This window comes from Anser brachyrhynchus (genome assembly GCF_964034855.1).
Source record: "Anser brachyrhynchus genome assembly, chromosome: Z".
Lineage (NCBI taxonomy): Eukaryota > Metazoa > Chordata > Aves > Anseriformes > Anatidae > Anser > Anser brachyrhynchus.
This window is the reverse complement of record NC_137697.1, coordinates 6697021-6723758: the sequence shown is the minus strand read 5'-3', so window position 1 is coordinate 6723758 and position 26738 is coordinate 6697021. Positions and strand designations below refer to the sequence as shown.

Sequence of the window (26738 nt, the reverse complement as noted above, 5' to 3'; positions counted from 1 at the left end):
AGCGGTGGCGGCGGCGGGGCGGGACGAGCCGGGCCGGGACGGCTTCGGGAGGGGGGCCGGCATGGTGTCGCCCGGGGAGCGGGAGCCGCCGGCCGGGTCGGCGGGGAACCTGGCGGCGCTGTCGGAGCTGGACGAGGCGTCGCTGCTGCGCGGGCTGCGGGAGCGGTTCCTGAGGCAGCAGGTCTACGTGAGTGCCGCCGGGGCCCGGGGTGGGGTGCCGGGGCGGCGGGGCGCTGGGCTCACGGCTCTCCCCTCTCGCCGCCAGACCGACGTGGGGGACATCCTCATCGCCCTGAACCCCTTCCAGCCCCTGCAGCTCTACGGCAGAGAGGTGAGTGGAGCATCCCGGACTGGGAGCCCCTTCCAGGGGTGCCTGGCTCTTCGCCCCTTCCCTCCTCAAGGCCCCTTTTCCCCCCCCGCAGGTCTCTGAGCAGTACCGGTGTCACGATGAGGGCTCGCTGCCTCCACACATCTTTGCCGTGGCCGACCGGGCCTACCACGCCATGCTGGGCCGCCGGGGAGCCCGTCCACAGAGCCAGTGCATCGTCATCAGGTGAGGCGCGGGCACCGGCACGGCCCTCGAGGGCACGAAGGAGCCCGTCGCAGGTGGGAGACACAAGCAGGGAGCAGCTCACGGCCGTCATGGAGGCTGGGGTGCTGCCACTGGTCTCCAGCAGCAGTCATCCTGTCAGAGTTTGGTACTAAGCTCATCTTGAAAGCTTTGGGTGAGTCAAAACCTGGCTCCGTTAGCAGCACGTCTTTGTTCGCCATCTCGATGCTTTCCAGGCAGGAAAACAGATTGCAATCAAAGATGTGTGGCAGACGAAGGTAGGTTTTGTGGAGCAACTTGGCTGCCGATGCTGGTAACAAAGCTAAATGTGTCGGGTCTGAAGGGGTTGGTTCTGTTGGGCATGTTGGAAAGATTAACCAGCGCTAACAGGTTGCTTTTCTTTGGTGAAACGACTCGCAGTGTAACTTGTGTAATAAAGGTTGTAAATCATGGAGTAGACCTGTTTTCACAAAGTAGTGTTTCCCATAAATAACTAAAGAACAGAGGAAAGAAGAGCAGCTTCTTAGCTGTAAGACCTTTAAGAATCTGGTCAGGGAAAATCATATGGCCGTGGGAAGTTATATGCACTAGAAGGAAAAAAAGTGAGCTCTTGTAACCCCACAGTGTTCCCATATAATGAGCATTTCACTCCATGATGTCACTGTTGTTTTTTCTGAAACTGGAGGGCAGCAGACAGCATCAATGCAGAGAAAGCATCAAACAGCATCATCTAGCAGCGAAAGCCTCAAAACACCAGCAACTCTCAGTTCTGGTGATGGTACAGGACAGTTTAAATGTCATCTGAGTTGAAATGTCTATTGCTAGCTATTTGATTTAGTATTTCCTGCTTTATACAGGACTTCAGATCATTTTCATTCAACGTGGTATGGAAATAACTTACTGAATCACTGGTGAGCATTGTGGTGGGACTGGGAGCCAGTGTTGAGTTCCAGCCCTGCTCATTTCTTTAGCCTGCAAGCCGTCAATGCCTGTGCTTTATATGTAGCAATCTCAGAAACGCTAGTGGGCATGGTGGCCACGGAGTCAGCAGGTGGAAGAGGTGTGCTGGTAGTGTTCTTACATATGGAGAAAAGTCATAGAATTGTCTAGGGAGATGGAAGACTAAAAGACCTGTAGGCGTTTCCCGTGAAGAGAGTGGTCTCACTTTTTTTCTGACAGCAGTTTGTGGTGCCAGAGATGACAGCCTGAGCTACTGCCATGCATCTTGCAATCCTATTAACCAGTCTGTGCTACTATAACAGGAAGTTCATGGTTTTACAATCTGCAAGTGGTAAAACAGTCGGTAATGAGATTACCTGTTTTGAGCAAAGTTTGGGTGATGAGGTGGAAGTTCTTCCTGTTAGATCACAGTTTATCAGAACAGCACGGAGATGCACTATGTTCCACTGTTCTTTGTGCTTTGGGTGCCTACTGGTAAGAAATATCCATCTCCAGCCAGGCATGAACCTTTATGCTTTTCTCTGGGAAACAAATATTGCCTTCATGCTTTTCGTGTTCTCTATTTGGTCTCTGTTGGTTTCCCTAACTTCCTCTGGGAGGTCTGGATGTCAGGTTTCAGAGGCTACAAGTGATGTTGAACACAACAGCTGCCCTCAGGTGATAAAAGCTCATTGCAACCAAGTTGTCCTGTGCTGCAAATTCTACTGGCTTGTCTTTCCTTCCCAGCTAATGTTAGTCACAGCCTCAGTATGCTGTGGTACAACACGTGGGTCTCTGGGAGGTGACTTTGCTTGTTTTCACAGCCTGGTGCAGTTACACACCCACAGCTGGAGAGTGTGTTTGCAGGCCCTGGCAGACCTTTTTTTGGAGTGTGCAAGAGTGAGCTTGGATTGTGGGAGTACTGACGGATAGTGCTTCTGTGGAGGAAGGAAGTCACTGAAAACCAAAACATCATCTTATATATTTGGCAGGGATGCTGTCTGGATTGCTTATTTCTCAACTGGCAAGTGGCTTTGGTTGTCCATATTCAGACCATGATGGCCTGATCTGTGCTTGTGATCAGGTATCTGTCATAGAATTTGAGGTATTTAGCAGCCTATGACAGGTAGCTGATCACAAGCATCGAGCCACTGGGAGCTACAAAGCAGAGAAGCCACACCTGATACTCAAAGGTCTTATGTGTAAATGGAGACCTGCCCTCATAAATACCTGCAGCGTTTCCTGCATTTTTTTTTAACTGCATATGCTGCATGTGTTTTCTGCCAATATGATGCCATCGGTCAAGGACACGTTGTCCCATTGTCTGTACATTTCCCCCTCCCAGTAGTCGGGAAGCTGTGCTTCCCAAGTGCTACTTGTTTGTCTTGGAGGCGGAGGTGCTGGGTGTATGTGATGCCAGAATGACGTGCAACGCTGCTGCTGTAGGTGTGACGGCAGCTCTGCAGCGGTAAACCAGCATTATCAATGGGCTGCAGCATGTGTGTGTGTGAAGAGCCCGAGATTTGAGATTGCTGCAGTATTGCATGATCAGTACTCAGTTCTGGATATAAGATGGATGGGGCAAATCTCTCTGTAGAAAGAAAAAGCTGTCAACCCCAGCATATGTGGAGGAATCAGAACACTTTTGAAGGAGGTAGTTCTCCAGAGGTTAGATATGTTTTCAGTAAGAAGGAGATCAAATCGACTGTCCTGTGCACTCCATCCAGAAATGACAGCATGGAGTACGTCTGTACTCCCTGGTAGATGGAGAAAAATTCCTCTGGGGGGGGTATCAGAACCTTCTGGAACCCACTGTTTTTATTCATACACAGCATAACTGAAAAAGTTGTTAAGCTTTTGGATTGCAGAGCACTCTCCCAAGTGATGGGGCACCGAGACATGAGGGTCAGAGCAACTATACTTTATGGCTGCTGGAATTTCCTTTATTTTTTCTTGGCAGTGGAGAAAGCGGTGCAGGGAAAACAGAGAGTACGAAGCTACTGTTGCAGCACATAATGAATCTATGCAAAGGCAACTCGCAGCTGGAGCAGCAGATCCTTCAGGTAGGTCATTGCAGGGTGGTGCTTGCAGATGCAGAAGCAACACTGCTGCAGGGCAGCTTGCACGAGGCACCGGGAGCCTCTTGATGAATCACCACTGGAAACAAGGGAGCAAATCATAAGATAAGTTATAAGAAAATAGTGGGTAAGGATGATGAAATAGCTGACCACAAGTTAGCAGAGTTGGTAGGGTCAGTAATTCTGTTTGCTGGGAATGTAGTGGTTTGATTCTTAAATGGCAGAAAACTATTGTGATCGTTTAGCATGTTTGCTGTTACAAGGGATTAGGGGCTTTTTCTCTGAATCATTTCCTGTTTGAGGTAGAATAGGGAGTTTTATTGGAAGAATGAAGTCTTGATTTAATGAAACACAGGGATGGAGAATCCACACAGCCTTCAGTAACCTTTCATTGGCTTGTTACACTTACTGTCAGGCACATACATGCTAACTGTCTGACTTAATCTTTTCTATTTTCATATACTTTTGCTAGCTGATTTTGAAACATATTTGTCTCTTTGGTCTTAAGTATTTCCACTTGACTTGCTCCCCGAGGAGTTTTTATTTTGAGCAAATCATATCCTAGCTTTCCATGTGATAGATTAAGTGGAATAAGTTCTTGGACTGTTTCATTTTAAAGCCTATGTTTCAGGTTTCTTGCAGACTCAAATGAAATGTTCTGTATTATTGCATATTATTTCAGTTTAGTGACATCCATGGTGGATCTGAGGTCAATGCCTGGGTTGTATTCTCTCTTGTTGGAACAGGGCATTTGTATGCCTGCTGGCTCTGCTTAGGGGTGGCACGGGCTGTACTGCTGAGCTGTTTCTGACTTTAGCAGGCTTAGGAAGCAGGATAGCTGTGTTTGCTCAACATTGTGCCTGGCCTAATGAGCCCTGATGGGCTTGATTGGCAATGCTTGTAACCAGCCTGTATTTGCTCTATTAACAACAAAGTTCACATCCATCCAGGTGAAGTGCCCTTGGAGCATCTAGAGGTGACTGTGAAGAGTCATTTTCACTGTAGTAATCTTACTTGGTTCCTGTAGATATATTCAAAGACTAGGTTAGCTCTGTCTGTGTCATGCTGTAAAGCTGTGTTCTGCAGGTTACCCAGCAGGTTACCCAGCAGGTGCCCCAAGTCATCATTGTTCCTGTCAGCAGGCATTCTTTGCTCAATTATGGAAAAATTGTCATTTGAACTTGTTTGCATATGGTTTGCCAGGCTGGTCTTACTGTTCTCTTAGTTTCTTTATAATTCACTGTCCTGATCATTATGCTGTCTACAAATGTCATTAGGTAATTTATCATGATTGCATTTATTAAGTGCCACTTTTACTTTGCTTATTGTTGTAGTTTAGCAGTAAATTATCTAGTGATGTCACATTAGATGTACGGAGAAGTTTGTTATACCAACAGTGTCTTTTAACGAATAAATGGATGGTCTTACTGAGATCAAGTAAGACCATAATTCACTTCAATCGTGCTTATTTTCAGTAATTTCATGCTGCTTAGGCTTTGTCATATTTGGTCTTGCAGTTCTTTTTTCCAAGATATGGGAAAACAGGTGCATATGGGCAGAGTGGTTCTTATTCCATTGGAACAGTAAATAGCAAATGCTGAAGTTAAGCTTTTCCAAACAAGCTGGATTGGGTCACTTAATTTGAAGAGTGCTTGTTCTATCTGTATACCTCTTACAGGTAAATCCGTTGCTTGAAGCTTTTGGCAATGCCCAGACTGTGATGAATGACAACAGTAGCCGCTTTGGAAAATACATACAGCTGCGTTTCCAGAACAATACAGGTAAAGTCAAGGGCAATATTTGAAATTACTGCTTTGGGGGATGGTTAGGCACTGGTGGGAATGGACTGAGTAGCCAGAACTTAAGGAGGGTGAAATTTTGTTACTTGATTCTCCGTGGGAATTGTGTGCAAGTAAGGAAAATAACAACAGCAATCATGGCTTTAAGATAAGGCCTGGGTTTGGATGGTATGGGAGTATGGGAAGGATATGAGAGTGATGGTGCAGGGGAGGTATCAGTAATGCTCAGTGGTGCCTGAAGTCTTGGTTGCTTTTAAAGGAGGTGAGCAGATACAATATGGGAAGCATCTAGAAGCCCACTTTCAGAGTGATGGGCAGCCTAGAGTGCGTTGTACACAAGACAGTTGTTTTAGACAACTCCGTGCTCCTGTCACTAAAGTAGAGATGTGGGGCAGCTCAGTCAGCTTCATGTCTCCAAGTGCAAAGTTTACCCTGTCGCCTTCTTGTGTGCAGTGCGAGGTGCAAAACTGAGTGAATATCTGTTAGAGAAGTCACGGGTAGTGCAACAAGATACTGGCGAGAGGAATTTTCATATCTTCTACTACATGTTTGCTGGACTGTCTTCAGAGGAAAAGGAGATGTATGGGCTGTTGGATCCTTCACTCTACAGGTACTTCCAGGGCAGACCCTGATTTAGTCTTCATGATGGGGGGTAGAGAGGGAAGCAGCAAAACAGAGCTTATTATTCTGCCAGTGGGGGTAGAGCCTGGTACAGGTAAACAGTTGAATGAAAGCTAGAGTGGGGTCTGAATGGAGCTACACGAAGAGATCTTATGGATCATGATGAAAGCTGGTAGGTCTGTAGTCTCTTCTTTGTTGCATTTCCTTGGAAAAGTTTCCTTGCCTTTCACATCTTCAGTGCTGCTGATCTGCTTCGTTTATTTGGGGTAGGACTGACTTGCTATGCTGATTGCATGATGATTTTGTATGGGGTATGCACTTTCTCAGGTACATAAGTGGACGGTTTGGTACAGAAGACGTAGCTCAGCGCTGGAAGCAGAAATACCAAGAGGTGTGCAATGCCCTTGACATGGTGGGCTTCCAAGAACAGGTCAGTTTGGGGATCGCTGTGTTTCTGAGTTTTCCATGGTGTTTCCAAGCCACCTGAATCTGTCAGACTTTGTTTAGATCCTTTTCGCACAGGCTGCCCGTGTCTTTCCTTCACCTCTTCACCATCTGGCCTCTCCATATGTTGTATGTTATATAGTAGTAGGTTTTCAGTCACCCCTCTTGTGTGTTTTAGGAACAAGTGGACATGCAGGCAATCTTGGCTGGCGTATTGTCTCTGGGCAATGTGACCTTTGAGCCTCCGGAGAGCAATGGGTCTCTAAAAATGAGTGAAGCCTCCCGGGGATGGCTGAAGGCTGCAGCGGTGAGTCACAAGAAGAGCTGACAGACACCTCAAAGATATGATGCTGGTCCCCACTGGCAGTGTAACTGCAGGAGCTGCTCCTGCCAGAGATGGCAGAGGATGTTTCTGCCTGTTAGTATGAGGACTCCTGAAGAACAAGTTGTGAAGAACAAGAAACAAGTTGTTTTCAAGTATGGCCCCATGCCTGCCTTTGTGTTCACTGCTATGTGATGCCCAAAGAGACAATTTACAGCTTCTCGTTCTTGTTTATCTAGGACCAGTGTTTTGCATCTGGTGATATTACACGTGCCTTGTTGACTTCACATAATGTAAAGTTTTTAAAAATCAAAAGCTGTATGTTACTAAGTGTGATGCATTGGAGAAATTCAGGTGTGCAGTTCCTGAACACTAGCTTTGTGCTTTTACACAAATCCTGGCCACTTTAACTGCTATAATTTTTGTTGATAATCCTGAATTAAACTTTCTACTACTTTGAGTGAAATTGTCATCAGATTTAAAAGTATATATTCCCCAGGACTGTCCCATTTCTATGGTATGGCATGGATACATTATCTCACTTTGTTAACAACTTGGAACAGAAAAATGTAGTATATTTGTGCTTTTTCTCTGTCTTTTGATTTTGTCTCTTTGAAAGCCCAGCAACCTTGGTTTTGTGTTTCACTCTCATCTCCTTGCCTGTATCCCTCCTACACCATACCTGAAACAACCACATACATCTGTTCAGCAGCCAACTTCTTTCTGTCTGTCTTTTTAAAATCTGCTCCTTGGTTTTTTTGCCCACAGGAGGGGAATTCCTGTCAGAGTAATTACTGAGTTCAGTTACATCTGTTTGTTTCCTATTTCTTTTGGGTTCACGTGACTGATGTCTGCTGAAGCTCAGACACCTCAGCACCGTGCACAGTCACCTTGGTGTGGTGCTACTCAATAAGTCATTAAACCATTCAGCAGGGACTGGTGTGGCTCCCAAAGAAGGTGACAGGTGGCAGCACTAGGAGATCAAAATGGAAAGTAGAGGGAGTGCAAGAGTGATCTTATTCACTGCATGGGATAACGCACATCTCAGAGCATGCATTTGACAGGGCTGTAAGATGTTAACAGTAACACTTATTTTACAGTTTAGCTCAAAGGCATCTGAAGACGCTGGAAACTGAAGTCATGGCCCCATTACACTGGATGTTCTACAGACATAGATACAATCCCCATATGGGTTCAGTATAGAATATGGGTACAGTATCAACTCCTTACTCATCTATTTCTTCTCTCCCAGGGTCAGTTTGGAGTCCAGGAGGAAGAACTGTTGAAATGCCTCATTTGCACAATGTCGGTAACCCGAGGAGAGCAGATTCAGCGTTTTCACACCCAGCAGCAGGCAGAAGGTAAGAAACACAATTAATTACAGATGCGCTGGCTTTAAAGACTGACTCATATTTGATGGAAGAGTGTCCCTGCACATGTGCAACGTCTTAGGAACAAGGATGTCTGTCTGTGACGCTTGCTTGTTCCATTTGCACAGAGGCAAGTATATCGAAGCTTATCTGCTTAGTTTCTTACTGACGCCTAGGACCATGAATGCTGCTTTTGTTTGACCTCCAGAAGACTGAAGAGATTAAGTGAGAGATGAAAGAATTATCCTTGCTTTCTCTGTGATTCAGCCTAGAAGAAAACTGTAATGGTCTGTGCAAGAGAGAGGAAGGCTACTGCTGCAGAGTGCTGGCAGTGTGCAGAGCTTTAGGTAGTAGTTGGAGAAATAACTGAGAGAATCAGTGAGATGGCACAGTATCAGGGAAGGAGTTAGATAAAAGGGAAGCGTGTTAAAGTAACAAGTGCAAGGTGTTATTTTCCCTTTCAATAAGAAAAATATAATAATCCAAGATAATCTTCACAAATAGGTTCAGTTAAAATATGTTTTTTTAAAAATAAACATGAAATCCCAGCATTTCTAAATTATTGCTTAAAAAATGGATGAAAAAAGTGAAAATAGAGAATTATCTATTTCTGTTTCCGAAATTCTTCTCTTACATCTATCTAGGCAATAAAATAAACATCTCCTTTCAGTAGGTGCCTGTTGATTTAGTCTCCCTCTTCTTACAATATCAGTAAATTTTTCATCACTTGGATCTTCCTCTTGCCCACTGTGTTTCAACACTTTTGGTAGTAGCTATTGGCTAGGAGAAATTTCAAGTGTTTGCAGCAGAACCATTCAATTTTCTAAGAACAACTTGTATCCTCTAGCTTGTTTAATCTTGACAGTATCCTTACCCACTTGATGGGCAGCAGGGAAAGCAAGTCTCTGGATATTCTAAAAAGTGGAGATGAACATTTTCCATTTTGTATCGTCTCACAAGTGCCCTAGTATGCCATGTCTGATCTTGTAGAAAGGTTGTGAAGATTTCAGAATGGAAGAGCTCTCTGTGAGCTTGCAGAAGGCAGAGATGATCAGGCAGATACCTGTTCTTTAAAACAGCTGTTTTTTAAAATAGCTTCATAAAGCACAAGACATTGTTACTAGAGATGAATGTAGTGAGCCAGCTTGTGTGCTATATTCCCTACTCTCCTCAGAACCCTTCAGTGTGTTTCCTCTCTGTGCAGATGCTCGGGACTCCATTGCAAAGGTGGCATATGGACGAGTATTTGGCTGGATTGTTTCCAAGATCAACGAGCTGCTGGCTGAGAACGTGGATCCTGAAGTAGAGCTGAGGGAGATAGGTGAGTTCTGCCTGCCTTGCTCCTTCTGTCCTCAAACATGCATCCCTCAGCCATGACGAAGGAAAAATGCCATGTGAGCTGTCACAGGGATTGCATGTAGGGCTCCAGTTTCAAAGACACGATGCTGGAGGTGCTAGTGAGCAGCATGAAGTCTGCAGGGCAACAGCCACTCTAGCGGTTGGTTGGTCTGAAGCAACTGTGAGGCTGTAGTTCTGGGCACTCTGGCTTTGCAGAGGAGCTGGGGGTTGGAGTGGGTCTTCTCCAAACTGGTTGTCCAAGGGGAGTTATGGGAGGGCTGCCACTAGCTACTTGGCCAGGAGTTCGTGTGCCACAAGAGCTGTGTGATGGGAGATCTGGTTGTGTGTCGGGGTCTGCAGGCTCCGTGGTGTGCTCATTTCCCCTCTTTTAGGTATCTTGGATATTTTTGGGTTTGAAAACTTTGCAGTGAATCGTTTTGAACAGCTCTGCATCAACCTGGCCAATGAGCAGCTACAGCACTTCTTCAACCATGTAAGTATGCTGTGGGTGATCTCACCTTGCATGGCAGGGCAAGCAGAACACTGATCTACCTAGCATATGAAGGAGAACTTGCTAGAAAACAGGTCTGTTGCCTGGAAGGCAACAGCAGGGTTGAAAGCAGCAGCCTTCTCTGCTGTGGCAGAAGAGCCACTGGTGCAGGGAGAGTAGGAGTAGAAGGCTCAAGCAATAACCAGAGATGGCAGAGCAGGGATGCTTAAGACTCTGAGAAGTGCTTGTGCTCTATGCAGCACCATCAGTGACAAACTTACGGATGAGTATGCAGAACAGCGGCTTCATCTTGGGCCTCTGATGCCATGGGTAAGAGAGCCATGCCTCTGTCCTCTGCTCACGGTCAGAAGGAAGATGTTCAGGGTTGTCTAACTAAGTTTGCTGGGGGCTCCAACCTCTGTTTTCTCTGTCTCAGCACATTTTCCAGCTGGAACAGGCTGCCTATAGGGAGGAAGAACTGCCTTGGGAGACTATCACATTCAACAATAATGAGCCTATTCTGGTGAGTGAGAGAGGACTGACAGAAGAGAGTCACTCCATCCAGCCTAGAGAGGAGTGTTGCTCTTTCCATCTCAGAAGGAGGAGAAGCATCTGGGAAGGACCTTTTCAAAGGGTGATGTAGGTGACAGTGGATACCCTGTACTGCTTTAGATGTATATAATATCTCTCTTTTCCCTACAGAATCTGCTCCTGGCCAAGCCACTTGGGCTGCTATCTCTTTTGGATGAGCAGAGTGCATTCCCTCAGGTATGCATGGGATATGGGACAGAAAAAATGATGTGGGGAATGTAACAATAAGTCTCTAGGATGCAGAGAAAACTATGTGTAGGTGTGTGAAATAGCAAGATGAGTAGAGGGGTCCCTGTGTGTGTCTGATGGAACAGGACAGTCAGATCAGGGACAGTCCAATAATACTGACGTCGCTATGGGAAGTCAGAGAGAGCACAAAACTGCTGCAGAGCCAAGGCCACTTCCAATACTTTGTTTTGCTTCCATGTGCCCTGATCATGTCTCTGTTGCAGCTGTATAATTTGATTATGAAATCTGCTTTCTTGCAGGCAACTGATAAGACATTTGTGGATAAGCTAAACAGCAGTTTTAAAGGGAATTTACACTTCCAGCCGGCCCGAGGACGTGTTTTGGGCTTCAGCATCATTCACTATGCTGGGAAGGTAGGTAATGTTTGTGGGAAGACTGTTGTTGTAATGTAGGAAGGGGGGAAATGAGATGCTTGACAAATAAGGCTTTGAATTCCCTGGGTGCTGCCTTCTAGGATTCCCTGGAAGCTCTTTAGAAGGTATAGGAAGAAAGTGGGACTTCCTCTGGGAAGCACAGGGCATTAGAAGTATCTGTCATGTCATCAATCTATTGGAGCTATGATCTTAAAATAGTCCTTTATAAAGTAAAAGCCCTGCATCCACAGCCCCGGAGGAGAGTCTGATGGTTTTGCCTTTACCTATTGGGGTCCAGACTACAGCAGTCAGTATTGCAAACACTGAGGAACTCAATGAAAGCAGCCAGGTAATCAATATTTTGATGGAGGCACTTATTAATATACATAGTTGGTAATTAAGCAGCTAGGTTTTTAGGACTATTACATGTAGCCTTACTGCCACAGCTTTGAAAGCATTGGCCCAAATATATCAAATTGATTTGACCTAATTTTTGGAGCAGGGTCAGAGATGAAAATCAGGTCATTCTAATATGTAATTTAGTAATCTAAGCTGTTGACTATGTTATTACTTGTGACATTCATTATTACAAACATTAACACTAGCATAGAAAGGGGAGTGGCAAACTGGAGATGAGAAAGGAAGGGAGCAAGAGAAACATTCCAGGCAGGATGAGAGCCTGTTCAAAAGGAAGAGGGAGTAAGCAAGGAAAAGAATGAAGCATTAACCTAAAGCAAATGAAACTTCAAAATCAAGGAAAATTGAACAAGAAAAGGTAAATGTCTCAGTGTTATTTTACTGTCCTGTGGTTCTAATGCATCTGAAGGGGATGTATGTGCATTTACAGAATTCACCTTTGAGCCACTGTACATTCAGATTAACAGTTGCTCCTGGCAAGCTGTGGAGGTGGCTTTTGCAGCAAGTTTGTGAGCATCACTGCCCTTTTCCCTAGGTACAATACACTGCTGGTGGCTTTCTAGAGAAGAACAGAGACACCTTGCCAGCTAATGTCCGTGGGCTCTTCATCAACAGCGTCACCCCCTTGCTCAGTGTGCTGTTCACAGGCAAGTCCCTCTGTTATTATAGGGTGTCCCACATGAATTCGGGTCCTCCTTGGCAAGAGCTAAGCGTGGGGATGAGGCTTGTGTGCTACAAATGTTTTTCAGAGCTGACAGCCTCAGCGAGATTCTGGGAAGGCTGCAGCCTGGAGTAGGGCTGCTGGCATATACTGAGCTGTCTGAGCTGTTCTGTTCCCCTTGGTACATGTGCATGATAGCAGGAATATCCAGAGGTGTTCCTCCTGTGGAATTGAAGGAACATTGCATATGCATAGTTCTGACCAGAGGCCTGACCATCTTTACAAACACTAGTTACATCAGAGCCTGCTCTTTCCAGGCATCCAGGTTTTGGTTGATTGCTGTCTTTGCTGAAGCAGGATGTTAGTCTTCCTGTCAGCGATACCTCCTGAGATCTTCCTGGTAGATTTTCTAGCCTGCACCATTTGTTTTGACCATGGCTGGAACGCAAGGAAGGTTGAATCCTCTCACAGAGATATAGCCACTGCTTAGATGCTCTGTTCTTGTCTAGAAATGAAGCTGGATAAAGCCATAGCTCCTAACTATTCACATGGTAAATAAAGTGGTGTTGAGACAGTGCAAACAATGGGGGTAAAGAAGATCCTTTTACAAAAAAATTAAGGTACAACTTGTTAAAAAAACATGAGGTTGTGTGCATTATTTCTCTCCTACCACTGTACTCCCACTTTTCCAGTTACTAATAAGTCCTCAGAGTCTCCACAACTTCTGAGAAAGTAAAGGTTTAAAGAAAAGTCAGGTAGATGCTTCATTGTAATTTGGCTGAATACAGTGCTTCTGCTGCAACTTTTTTTTTTTCTTTTTTGATCCTGTTCATAGAATCATGGAATATCCTGAGTTGGAAGGGACCCGTAAGGATCAGTGAGTCCAACTCCTAGCTCCACCCAGGACCACCAAAAATTCAGACCATATGTCTGAGAGCATTGTCCAAATGCTTCTTGAACTCCCGCAGGCTCAGTGCTGTGACCACTGCCCTGGGGAGCCTGTCCCAGTGCCCGACCACCACTTCAGTGAAGAATCTTTTCTGTCCAACCTGAACCTCCTCTGATGCAGAGACCCAACTCTGAAAGTTCATAAGCACCAGAGAAAACCTGTTCTCAGTGGAGATTGCTTGTCTGGTCCTGGGCAACCGGCTCTAGGTGGCGATGCAGAGCAGTGGGGTTGGACCAGATGACCTCTAGCAGTCCCTTCCAACTTCAGTCATTCTATGATTGTATGATTCACATGACGGTATTGCATCAAGGGTGTGCAAGAGTGTCATTAGATCCTTCAAAAAATTCAACTTCCCCGAATTTTTCGTCTTGTCACTGAATTAATTTTATGTTATCTGACTATATATGATCTCCCCTCTCGCATGTTGACCATGAGTGGGTGATCTTTCCATTTGCTATCTGTACTTTTTTCTGCATTGTTAGATGCCTACTATTGATGATCTTTCTTTTGAAGGTCGTTTATGGTTGCTCAATTACTCCATTGCCTTGTCTTCTCAGTGACAGAAACTAATATTGCCTGGATGGTGTGCTTGCTATACTTGCATTTTCTTCTCACCTTCTTTAGCTCTTTCCTTATATTTCCAGATAGTGAAATCTAAAGTACTGCCTGTGATTTAGCATGTGTGGGAAAATTTGTGTATGAAGTAAGTTTTGAATGTTTAGGAATGGTTGATTGTGAGCAAAGGTACAAAATTAACTATCGTCTCTGTTCTTCCAGCCACTATCTCCAGGACAGGGACACTGATGCCGCATGTGAAAGCCAAGGTATTGCATTTGAGATCCACATGGAAATTGATAAAAGATGATGTAGCTAACTTATGTTTATTATTGGCTGAAAATAGGAGCAAACAATCTGATGGCAACAATTTCTTCTTTGTTTTGTACAGGGTTTTCTGGTTGCCTCTGTTGCAGTGTTTTATTTACCTTCCTGCCCCTGAAATCCATTCTCTCTTCTTTTAGTCATCTGCTTTCTGGCAGAAATCTTTGGACAGCAATCAAGCACTCCTTCCAGCGGTGACCCTTTTGCTTGTGTCTGATTTCAGATCATACCAGAAGCAGACAACAAGTTCAACAGTACACGAAAGCAGTCTGCTGGAGCTCAGTTCCGGGTAAAGTATTGATGCCCCGCAGTGCCCCTTGCGATGTGTGCTGTAATGTTTTCTTGAGAGCTTCCAGGCTGCTAAGCGTATTTAAAGCATCCAGCTTGTAGACAGAGTTTTTTTTCTGGGTGCCAGGCCCAGCTGTTAGCAGTAACTTGGCTGTTGTCAGAGCCTGGGCTGTTGCTGTTACAAGAGCCTGAATTAGTGGCATGGGAAGGCAGTTCTCAGCTGCAGGGTATAGCACTGGCAGTGCTCTGGCTTGCCAGGCTGTTGATCTTTCTCTGCCCTCACCAGCATTCCCTGATGGTTCTCATGGAGAGGATGTATTCTGCAAACCCACACTTCGTGCGCTGTATAAAGCCCAACAGCCAGAAGGAGCCAGGTGTTGTGGACAACCAGATGTTGCTACAGCAGGTGAGGAAAAGCAGTTTCCTTTGCAGGTACTTCTGCCAAGTCTCAATGGGAAGTGGAGCTAAGGCAGTGAAGGAGTGGATTTAAGGAAGGGAAGGTCAGACACTACTGAAAAGCAAGAGAGATAACTAGAAGCTTACTGGTCTGACTCTCCCCTTGCAGGAGAAAGAATGGGCTTGCTTTTTGTGTGTGTAAAGATTCTGGGCATTTGGTAGTTTTTGTGACACATTGCTATGTTCAGGTTTTACAGTCTCCTCTCCCCTTTCATTTTCATGATTGCAATGAGATCTGCTTGTCAGGGACTAGGGTTTATCTTTGCATTTTCTGGATGGGGACTGGTACAGAGAGTACCTCTCCAGGGCAGCTCTGAACAGGAGCCAAGATGGGATTGCTCTGATAGGAGCTGATGTGTGCTGATATAACTTTCTTTGGATATTGTGTCAGGTCTGAGATCCAGCCACTTTAAAGAATATTGAAAATGATCTGAAGAGTTCAGAAAGCTCTGTGGCCTCTTTGGTGTGTGTTTATGTATGTATATGTATATGATGTGTAAGAAAGGTTGGGATTAAGAGTGAAGTTGATATGTGCCTCAGGGTACTTCTTTGTACAGATTTGGAAGCAGAATACTATCCTCTGAAGGACAGGGGCAAAGTAGTGCCCATGGCTGGAAGGTGAAGTTATTTCAGTTGTTGGTTTTTATGGTTTCTGAGAGTGGTTAATGACGAGAGTTGCAGGATGTGGTAAATTCAGTCTTTAGCCAAGGAAACATTATCAGAAAGAAACCTTTTTATTTTTTGAACTAGAGAGGTTTGGGCTGCAGATGGACATACTGATGCCCTACTGACCTGTTCTGGCCTGTGTCTGTTTCTCTGATCCTGTCTTTGTGGTGCTGCTTTAGCTCCGGTACAACGGACTGCTGGAGACTATCCGGATCCGAAGAGACGGTTTCTCCTGGAGACCTTCATTTGAGGAATTTGCTGAAAGGTATGTTAAAACCTCTGAATTTTCCTTGTTAGATATTGTTAGAGAAGTGACTCTGGTAACCAGATAGGGGCAGGAAGTGAATCTACTTTAAAGGTCATGCGCCTGAAACCATGGTGTTGTTTGCTGTGGGAGACCTAGTGGGAAAGACTGATTTATCGTTGTTCGCTGTGAAGGTGACATGGATCAGCACAGCACGTCAAGGATGTGGCTTTTATCTTGCTGAATTGGTTTGCTTTTCACAGATACGGAATTCTTCTAGTTAAACCAGATGTTTCCCTCACCAAAGAAAGGTAGGAACCTTTCCTTTGTTGTGTGTAATCCAGTTTGTTCATCAGAGACTTTTGTTGTCAGGCTAGAATAGCAAACTGAGTAGAAAGAACAAAGTGAGGACGCGTTTTTGTGGTGATGGGGAACAGAAATTCCTAGACAAAGACAGCTAGTGTTTAGAAGGCATTTGGTGCAATGATGAATGAAATCTTTCTTGAATTACTGTGTAAGCAATTCAATTCAATTTTAAAACTTTACTACCCTCTGGAATTTGGACTTGCTAATGGACTCAATCTGGGGAGTCATGGTAATGGTTAAGGGTGTCCACAGAACTCAGTATGACAAGACTCGGCACAGCTGCCAGCTGCCTCCCCAGGTTTTTTCCTGATGGTCTCATGAGGTGAAGAAGATAAAGGCAATGCTGACTAAGCAGCCAGCACTGAATGTCTTCCAGGCTAGAAACGATGTTTCTGGTCCAAGAATTTTTTATGTGTACAGGCACAACATACCCATAGCACTTCCAGAATCTGATTGTTCCTTCCAAGTGTAAATGTTCCTCCAGCTCTGCAGTCTCACCCTGTTAGCTGTTTCCTTCCTACATGTAGGGCAGCAACTCTCCACCTCCTTGAAGTTATTGACAATACTGAATTAATAAGAACTGCAAACCTAAATGACGTTCAGAGAGAATCATATGGATGAGATGATGGTAGACAGGCAGCACAGTGTGTTATCACACAAAAATCATAGGATGAGTTTGGGAAAAAAAAGCACCTTGGATGTAGTTCCTGGCACAGCAGAAGTTGGTTGAGATAGAAAGGAAATCATTTCTGTTTTGCTATGCAATTTACTTGTAAAAAGTGCCACTATAGTTTCCCAGCCTTTGCAAGCAGAGATCTGCAAACAGAGGGAGGAAGCTGTGTAACACAGCTGGAGTACTGCTTTCATTCCAGGCATTGCAGAAACTTTCTAAGCAAACCAAGTTTTATCACCAGAGCTTGCAAAATGAAACTGGAATTGGAAAATAGACTTTCTCCAGGAAATCTTGCCTTGGTGAGCCTGTAACTTCTGTACTTCAAAATTGCATAGAAATGAAATGAGGAAAAAGGCTCTGTGGAATTGCTTCCCAGAAAGCAGAAGGAAGTCTGTATTTGGGAGCCCCTTTGACAATGTTCACAAATGCAGTCCTCTCCTAGCTGTACCTCAAGGAGTGCAATAGATTGACAGCTGGTTGCTGAGTGTCATCAGGTGACAGGACAGAGAATGCAGTGCAAAAATACTGAGGCAGTTTCTCCCTCTTTCGGCACCTAAAAGCACTGGCCACAGAGTGGTCAGTCTGGGTGGAAAAATATTTATTTCACTTTTCTTCCTGTCTTTCAGCTGCTTGGAGATACTACAAAGTACAGACCTGACAGGCTGGATATGTGGGTAGGTGTGGATAACTCTTGCTGGGAGTGAGGTCCTGAACTGCAGAGACTTTATACATGTGAACTGTTACCTGGTTCCCTTCAGAAGAACTTTATGGCTGTAGGAAATGCCTGTCCAAAGGGTGACTGGATACAAATTTAGACAAACAGTATTTCTCAATACTTCCTTTTCTCCCCTACCTCACAGAAAGTCACGGCTTTTCTTTAAATATTGGCACCAGGAACAGCTGGCAAAGTATGTGGAGCGACTGGAGAGAGCAGCAGTTGTCATACAGAAAGGTGAGCACTGGGGCAGGAGGATCCCTCAACTCTGGTCACATACCAGAGCAAGGAGGAACTTTTCTCCAGTCCCTGCTTCGCTATTGCACCTTCTCAGGTGACAGGCAGGCCGTCTCCATGTCAAGGCCTTGTGGAGTCAGAGTGTTTACTGCCTGTGTCCTCAGTGATTACCCTCAATAGGGAAGAGCCATCAAGCAGTCTGAGCCTTGGAAAGGGAAAGTATGTGTGCAGGGGAACTGAGCTGAGCAGGACAAGCATATGATTTGGCTGTGTCCCGAGGACTGGCTAACTGCCCTCTGGAGTGAGGGCTTGTTTGTGAGTTGTGTGAGCTGAGGAGGCAAAAGCAGATGAGCCTGAAGCAGATCTCATTCCTACTTTCAGGGACAGGCAGAAGGGTATGGGGTTTCTTGGGTTGGTTGGTTGGTTTGGTTTGTTTTCCCTTTCCCTTCCAGGTAGTGTCTGCTCTTGTTTCTTCAGAGCAGAGCACAGTGGGCAGTCTGGTGCTTCCCCCTGCACAGGCTCCAGGAGGACTGTGCAGTGAGGAGGAGCTGTCACCCTGCCTGGTCCCTCCCTGTTGTGCTTCTCTTCCGCATGGGTTGCTGCACGGCAGTGGCATCTGAGCAGCTTCCAGCCGTGCACCGCACAGTGACAGACATCAGTCACGTGCTGCTCCTTGTCTTCTGTGGGGAAGATGTGTGGGTAGTGTCCAGAGGGGAATGAGAGGGTGCTGCTTTCAATTCATGTACTTCAGTACTGGTAAAGGAGGCACAATAATGCGATGTCTCTAATCCTGTGGGTGAACCCTGTAATGAGAACTTAAGGGAAAGGTTATCTCATGGACTGATAGCAAGGAAATCCCATCTCCTAAATAGAAGAGCTTTGCTTTTATTAAAGTAGTGTCTGAAGGGTGCTGAGTAGATAGATAGCTAACAGCAGCCCTTCTGTGAGACTGTTTTTTAGGCGTCCCGTGCCTTGGCATTAGAGATGAGGGCTTAGATCTGTAATTTGATGTTTTAAATCTGTGATCTGGCAGCTTAGAGAATAGAAGACAGTTCTCACATGGTTTTGACTGCCTGCTCACAGCAGAGTGTCTGCATCGCGCTTTTGTTAATGTGGTTCAAGTGTTGAGGGTTTTGCACTGGGTGAAGGAATATCATCCAGTGGGCTTCCCCCAGGGAATGAGAGAGGCATGACCAGCATTTTTCTTTCCTAACCACAGCTTTTCTCTGAACAGTTTTCAGGGGATTCCGATGCAGGAAGAGTTACCTGAAGCTGGTGGCTGAGCTGAGAGCTCAGGCACAGCGGCAACAGGAAGAGGCAGAGAGAGAAAGAAGCCGACAGCAGGCAATGGAAGCAGAGGCCCAGAGTGAGTCACTCCCACTCCCACTGTCCCGTGCACAGCCACTTTGTAAGCTCCGGGTGATGACGGCCTGCCTTAGGCTCTCGTGGGGATGATGGGGCGGGCAGAGAGGTGCTGACATTTCCACCCTTTGAAGGTGAGGATTTCTCTGTGGGGAGCGGAAGCAGCGTGGTGAAGGTCGTTTGCCTGGCTGTGTTGGGAGGAGTGCCAAGCTGTGGCCTTCCCACCTGCTCTGTGCAGGAGAACTTTGATCATAGCTTTGCGCCTGTATGTAGCTTTCCTTGTGGCATGCAGAGTGGGAGTTGACAGTGATTGTGAGGCTGTGCTCTTTGCCTCTTTTGCCTCTTCCCAGTCTCAGAAGCCTGGCTGAGGAGAGATGGGAAAGGACTAAGCTCCACAAACATGTTCTTGATGATCCCTCTTCCTGCTGTTGCTATTGTGTGTGCTGGAAAGACAAAATCTTTCCTCTCCTCCGAGGGTGACAGCATGCCTGGGAGGATGGATCCCATGGATCTTAGGTCTTAGATTTCATCTACTTCTTTCCTCTTCTTGCAGAAAGAATCTCCTTTCCAATCCCTGTGCCACGGAAGAGACTCCCTAGGCCTTGTCCCCATCCTCAGACTGCCCCTGATATGCCACCACAGCCACCGGTGCCACGGCCACGCAGCAAACTAACAGAGGTAGCAACCTTGGCTTTGGGGTCACTTATCCAGGTGTGCTGGTTTCCTGCTCCTTACACATGTTCTTCTGCACGTGGTCAGGAGAGCATCATCTTTCTAGTAATCAGAAGAGAGAGTCCTTTCCTAGTGTCATTAGTTAAAAAGTGTGTCAGGACCTTTGAGGAACTGAAAGCAGCACATGATAGTTTGTGACTGATCTTGTCTTGAAGCATTTAGGAAGGGGATCTGCCAAAGTGATTCAAAGTCTGACCTTGCTTTCATTCCCACTTTCCCCCTCTCCCCATTTTCAGTTCACTCCTTTTGATAACTTCCTTCATCCTACTGGGCCTCGCCCTGCTCTGGGGACAGAGGAACAGACTGGAGAAGAGGCAAAAATGAGGCAACTCAAGAGAGGAGCAACTCTCCGCTGGTTCAGAGAGACGCAAGCCCAGAAGGTCATGCAGGATGACGGGGCCTTTCCGAGCTGGCTGCATGGAATGATCAGCCGGAGGTGAGTGTGCTGGGCACACGGGCCACAGTTTGGGCTGCGGCAGGCAGGCAGGAGCTGCGGTGTCCTTAGGAAGAATGTGTAAGTTGGATTCCCCTGGATTTGCTTCCTTGAGGAATGGGAGTGACGTGCATCACCTTTCGCTCTTAGGCTGGAAGCTTCAAACCATTAGGGGGAAGCTCGGAGCGCTGTGTCACAGGATGCAACTGCTGAAGCTTTACATAGGTCCAAGGAAAGACTGTGGACTTTTCTAGTTCGTAGCAAATAAATTCCCTGTGGGTTCCTAAATACAGCTCCGGTGCACAAAAGGGAGGCTGGGGACGTACGTGAGGAAATACATATATGTGCTTGCCATGTTCAGGACCATTTGCATAGATGTGGTATTGAATGAAGTTGGACTTTTTGTCTGACTCATTATGACTATTCTCACATTCTTAGTTCAGGTGAAATTACAGCAGAAGAATAAAGAATTCAGTATTCATTTATTCCTGAAAGTATTAAGAAAGGGTTTAGTGGGTACCCAATGACAAGATTCACCAAAGTCCCCAGGTATGGAAATAGAAGAAGGCTTTTTTGTTGATACTTTTCTTCATCTAAGTGCAGTATAGGTGGAATTTACATCCCTTTAGGCTGGGAGACACATCCACAAAGCCCTACTTTCTTGTAGAGATGACTGAACTCTCGTGCTTTTTTGGAGAAAAAAAGAAAAAAAGCCTTTAAATTAATGTCTTAAATTCTGCTACTGAGTAGGCCTCACACTGTACTCTCTTGGCTGAGCCAGGCACTAACTCTTTCCAAGCAGTGTGACAATCAGGGAAATGCTGATTATACCAGTGATCAGATAGGAGCAAGGCAGTGGGGTTAGCCAGGTAGATGTCAGAGTTTCTGGCTACAGTTTTCCCTGGGTTCAAATTAATCTGTAGAGTTGCAAGCTTGCTAACTGCTGGTGTCCCTTACTTAGGGGGACTTGTGTGGGGGCTCTGGTGCCAAATATGCCTTTCATTTGAGCACCCTTGTCATCTTTTCCAATTTGTAACTTTTTTTTTCTGTTAAAACTGCAAGTCTCCTTTGGTTTTATTAGATTACAAATTACTAGATTTTGTTGGCTTATCAGGGCAAACATTATTCAGAGGCATTACACAGCATGTTAGCTTAGTAAAGAGCACTACAGTAGCTGACAGCTCTTTGGTAGCTGCATTTTTTTTAAAACATAATTAACAAAGCCCTCACCTGCATTACTGCTTTGTCCACAAATTCAAGAATGCGTGAAAACAGCTAGTGCCTGGGAAACAAAACAACTACTGCCTGGGAGTTCAAATGTAGGCTAGCTATGAGTGCTTCACAGTGAAGGACAAGGCAGGTTCTCTGCCTGCAAATCCTTCCCAAAGACACTGGGGTTTTAAATATTTTTTAAGTGGTGCTCTCTGGTGCTGAATTTAAGTCTCCATGCAGTAGCATAAGCTCAATCTCATTTAACGGAGCAGTCAGAGCAATCCCAAATTGCACTGGTGACTTACAGTCACCTTTAGCCTAGAGCAAGGCACATGGCGAGCACAAAGCACTGCTTTGTCCTTTGGGCAGAGAGGGGGAAGACCTCCTTCCAGCAGGAAGTAGAGAGGCAGTGGGGTAAGCACACTTGGTGTTTTTCCACCTTGTGCTGAGCAGCACTAACCTACACCATACTGAGTTCTGTCAGCCCTGGTGCCTTGGAGAATGTGCATGTGCCCAACCTCCTCATCTCAGCGATGCTTTGTTATGTGATCTGTGCTGGAAAGCAGCTGCTGCAGTCAGCAGACTGCTGGAGTAGGTTTGGAGCAGCGCTGCTTGGAAGGGCTTTGTCTGAGCGTATTGTGCCTCCCGAGTATGCTAATGTATCCCTGCTCCAGCAAGCCTGAGACTGGAAACCTCTAGCTGGGAACACATGGGGCAGATGTTGGCCTCCCAGTGGACTGGGATCACTGCCATGGGAGCAGATGAGATAGATTGGGAATCTCTGCACAGAGGCAGCTGCTCACTGTCTGCTGAAAAATTCTTTCCTGCTTCCAGGGAAGCTGAAAACCTGCTGATTGATAAGCCTTTGGGTTGCTTCCTTGTTCGGATCAGCCAGAGCCGACCAGGCTACACCCTGACGTACAGGTAATGAACCTCGCAGAGAAGAAAAGTTAAGGTCCTAAACTGAGCTGTGCATGGATGGAGGAGTTAGCCTTCTCCACAGAGGAGTCCATTAAGTATGACATTCAGCCTCCCCTGTTGTGGGTGACTCAGTTTGGAGTGGCAGACAGAACCCTTGCAGTCTGTCCCTTGCCGTGGTCTTTGTACAGCATCAGGCAAGGGGCGGGGCAAAGCTGTAATGTAGATAACAGGTGTGGGAAGCAGTGTAGTCTGCTGGGGTTTGGATGCAGCTGCCTGTGTTCTCCTGTCACTGACTCTGGGGAAATTGCTGCTCCTCCTGCGACTGTTAGCACACTGTGTGTCGCTTCAGCATGGAGGATCTCCTGCATCTTTGCAATATTTGCTACTTTGGCTTCTGATCACAGCTGGGCTCTTAAGAGCAGAAAGCAATGACTGGATCCTAGAGAGACGTTGTGGCCCCATGCCATGACTGTTTCTGTCTGTCCATTTCCCCAGGGGCGAAGGCCGCTGCAGACACTACATGATCGAGATGCAGCCCAATGCACGGTATGTGATCCTGGGGGAAGACCGCGCTCACACGTCGCTCACCGAACTGGTTCGGTATCACCAGACTGTGGGCATCCAGCCCTTCATGGAGAAACTGACTGTTCCCTGTGGGCAGGTGAGTACTGAGGATTTGCAGCAGGAAAAGGATATAGGGCAAGGACTGTGCCCTGCACTGAGAGTCACTGCGGCACTCTAGTTTGGGTTCCTGCTGGGGGTATCCTGTGCTAGCCAGGCAGCTTGGCCTCTTCTGCATGCACCAGGGAATGTGAATAGCTGGGCACTGGGGAGTCCTGGGGTGGGGAGAGGCCCTGGCTGGTTGGTGTTGCCCGCCTGCCCCATGTTTGCCAGCAGTGATCATAGCTGGGTTTTCTTCGGGGCTGTGCTCTTTGGGGGGTATGGAGCATCTGCAAGCCACTGCTGAATCCACTCTCCTCTCCCTCAGAATAGCAGCGAGAGTTTGGATTACGAAGACCTGGAGTCCCTCACACTGACCCCCACCGTGGCGGCAGAGGAGAGGCCCCATGAGGAGCAGCCCTGTCCCAGTGGGTCTCTGGCTGGCAGGACCACCCTGAAGGCGGGAGCAGCCGCAGTTCTCAAGTCCATGTGGTTCAGGAGGAGCAAGAATTGCCAAGAGCGACAGAGCCTGGACAAGAGCAAGATAAAGTCAAGCTTGGGCAAGGAGAGAGGCAGCCAGCGGGCCTTCCCTCGCCTTCACTCTTCCATACGCCTGGCAATGAAGGAAATCCAGCAGGTGAGCAGGGGCAGCTCCGGTCTTCCAGTGCCACAGCCATGCCACACACAGTCACCGTGGGGCATGTGGAGCTTATTTCCACAAGTAGTGCTCCTGGGTCACAGGTTTTATTCAGTGGCCTTGGGTTTGAGACTGTGTTCATTGAAAGTGCTGGGCTGGGGAGAGCCTGGGGAGAGGCTCACTAAGATGCCTAAAGAGAAATCCACAACATGTGGGGCTGAGAAGTGTCCAGAAACCCATTTGGTGCTACCCTAATGCTGTCTGTCTGCTTCTCACTGCAGTTCTCTTCCATTCCCTTGAATGGCTCCTGCAAGGAGCTCCAGTCCAGCCCTCAGCGTTGAGGATGTACAGCCGAGTGACATGGTAAGAGGAGACCACACGCAGGAGGGTTAGGGTTAGGGTTAGCTTCCCCAGGAAATTGAGGTGCAGTGGGGCTCCTTCCTGTCCTACGTGCTCCACCTGGAGCAAGTCTTGGACATCAACTGCTTAGAAATAGACCAGGAAAAATGGAGGGCAGCTGCCAGCTTCCATTCCAGGGCTGCAAAGAGACCAGTGGCAGAGGGAGGCTGGGAAAAATGGGAACAATCAGCATCAGGTTGGTTTCCTAGCACCTGTGGTACGTGGTGTGCTTGCAGTACAATAACAAGGCTGCTGGAGGGAGCTCACAGTTTGTTAGAGACTGAAGTTCAGGGGCCTGGGGCTGGAAGGAGTGCTATCAGAAAGCATATCTGCACACTACAGTAGTCAGCTGCAATGGCTTAATGTTGTGGAGAGAGGCACACATCAGAAGCAGGTGCTGGGCAGAGAGCCCTGGGGGGTAGCAGAGGCAATGAGCCAAAGGCAAGGCTGAGAACATAAGGAAAGGCAGCAACCTATGAGGACCTCTATGAGGACTTTAAGTAAGTGCTTTAAACAAGGTCTCAGCAGCTAGAGACACAGCCGGTTACCGAGGCTGTAATGTACTGGGTGGATTATAGGAATATATGGAGGGGGCCAGGAAGGGCCTTCTGGCACAGCTGGCTGTGCTCGATGTGTTAGTTGTCTGGAGCATCTAGTGGGTGCACAGCTCCCCTGTGCAGCCAGTGGGCTCAGTCCCTGCCCCGTTCAGTTGCTAAAGCCAGGATGAAGCAGTTGTGGGGCTGTTGTACACCTCTGAAGAAATCTGGGTTTGTAACAGCTGGGAGTGAGAGGGATCGGACAAGTGTGCTGTTGGCTACAGACTCACTGCCTTCATAGGGACAGCAGGGTTTCCTGCATGGCTCAGCTCCATGAATTCGTGTTGGAGCAAAGCTTTTTAACTGGGGCCTGTCTTGTCTTCCTCTTGATGGCTGAGAAAGGCCTCTCCCTGAAGGGCTTGACTCACTTGCTTCATTCCTGCCTGTGGGTATCAGTGTACCCAGAGGATGCTTCTTGTGCTTGAGGTTAGGCAGAAGCCAAGTGAAACCTGTGGGATCTGCACAGATGATTATAAACGTGTTGTGTTGGGACTCCTGAATGGAGCCCTCCTCTCATGTCCTGCACTGAGCTGTGTTTCATGACTTTTTGCAGGTCAGAGTGTCTCAGCCCTATCCTCTTCCGATGCTGCTGGGCCTTGCGCAACTGGGTGAACATATCCAGACATACAGTAGTCTTCTTTTTTACCATTTTTTGCTGCACCCAGCTGGCCCTGTGCCCTTGGACTGGACTCCTGCAGAAATGAATATTCTTCAGCACTCGGACGGTCTCAGTGACTGAGACTTTGGCATCTGGATCATCCCGGCAAAGAGGAGAGCACGGGAACAGTCACACTCTGCACAGATCCTCAGTGCCTGATAACCTGCGTGTCAATACCTAAATGTGCCTCGAGACCCCTCACCTCGCGCTGTTAATAGTCACAAGCTGGATATTTCACAACAATGTGTTCACTCACAGCTGCCTCTACTGATTTCCTACCTGTTTCTCCTCAAGTCCGCTGTCTTTCTTTTGGTCCTTTGGACCTGCTGCTCTGGGTGCTAAGGAAAGCTGGGCTCAGGCTTGGGAGGTGAGGAATGAAACTTCTGTGTTCTTTTTGTTGAATGCAGGAATACTTGAACAGGAGCTGAGACAAGGGATGAGAAGATCTTCCTGCCCCTGCAGGAATTTCTGCCCTTGCATCAGTGTTGTCCTGGCATGCTGCTTCCCATCCCTCAGCCAGAGCTCAAGTGAGGGCACCAGTGCTGAAACTTCCTTGTTCGTCTGCAAGTCTGGGAGTCACTGCAACTCCAGGCTACAGAACATGCTTCTTTACACTGAGGGGAGAGGGATTGGGAACATACAGGACCATGCTACTTGTTATGTATTTTCTACCTTTAATAAAAAATACGTTTTCAATTAAGTTCTTCCTATAAGAAGTTCAGTGTTTTCTTTGTGCTTATTACTTGCAGTCAGTTTGGCCATGGACTGCAAAGAGAGGAGAGCACCTAACATCTCCTGTGAACAGTAGACACAGGATCTTCTCAGGACACAGGATCTATTCCAAAGTCCAGTAACTGCAGCAGGATTTGACCTCTGAGGAGCTTAAAACCAACCTGTCCATGCCTGCGTAATTGCCAGCACCCGCCCACATGTTGATGGCCTCTGAGATGCGGGGCTGCTTCCAGCTGCTGCCAGCAAGCACCAGGGAGCTTGCCCCTCACGTGTGGCCATCGCAGGGTCCTGCCAAAGGTTCCCATTTGCCTCCTCTGGGGCGTTAGGAGAGGTGACAGCTATGACATGGCCAACTGAGTCCATGCCGGGTGGCACGTGTGCAGCCCCTCAGGCAGTGCTTTGCTCCAGCTTGCCTGCCATGGCCTGGGCATTTCCAGCGCGGGGCTGTCCTGCGCTGATGTACCCTTCAGCGATGCAGCTTCCAGCTCACCAGGGACTGGAGTCACGCACTGTTGGGTTTTATGTTGGGACAAGCAGTGTTAAAAAGCAAGCAGGTTGCTGCCTGGGTTTCCTGAAGGAACCTGGGAAAAACGTACAGCCCCATGGAGCTGAGCCAGGGACAGCTATCACAGACCTTTGCTTCCTCCCTTGCGCTGTGCGCTGCAGAGGGCTGTGGTTTCAGGAAGGGGCAGTGTGGTTTA

At 47.0% G+C, this 26738-nt stretch overlaps 1 protein-coding gene across 1 annotated transcript; it reads left to right on the top strand.

Annotated features, from left to right (window-relative positions):
• The first annotated feature begins 10 nt into the window (after positions 1-10).
• On the top strand, positions 11-26005 carry LOC308185076 (myosin-IIIb-like). The gene is made up of 30 exons (XM_080572736.1): positions 11-187; positions 266-331; positions 423-553; positions 3450-3552; positions 5246-5348; positions 5820-5976; positions 6315-6417; positions 6610-6738; positions 8006-8114; positions 9328-9444; positions 9854-9954; positions 10388-10474; positions 10654-10719; positions 11031-11144; positions 12097-12208; positions 13949-13995; positions 14274-14339; positions 14625-14744; positions 15640-15725; positions 15968-16015; positions 17370-17417; positions 17604-17695; positions 18930-19061; positions 19611-19735; positions 20026-20225; positions 22269-22358; positions 22851-23016; positions 23344-23652; positions 23934-24015; positions 25201-26005. Exons 1-29 carry the CDS (start codon positions 62-64, stop codon positions 23991-23993), a joined length of 3213 nt encoding a protein of 1070 aa, XP_080428862.1. The 5' UTR covers positions 11-61; the 3' UTR covers positions 23994-24015; positions 25201-26005.
• Positions 26006-26738: the final 733 nt, after the last annotated feature.

Excerpts from the sequence above, each read along its gene's own strand:
- LOC308185076 (XM_080572736.1), top strand. The coding sequence starts at position 62 with ATGGTGTCGCCCGGGGAGCGGGAGCCGCCGGCCGGGTCGGCGGGGAAC. Across the intron at positions 3,553-5,245 it reads TGGAGCAGCAGATCCTTCAG|GTAAATCCGTTGCTTGAAGC; the intron begins GTAGGTCATTGC and ends TACCTCTTACAG. Across the intron at positions 13,996-14,273 it reads TGCCGCATGTGAAAGCCAAG|ATCATACCAGAAGCAGACAA; the intron begins GTATTGCATTTG and ends GTCTGATTTCAG.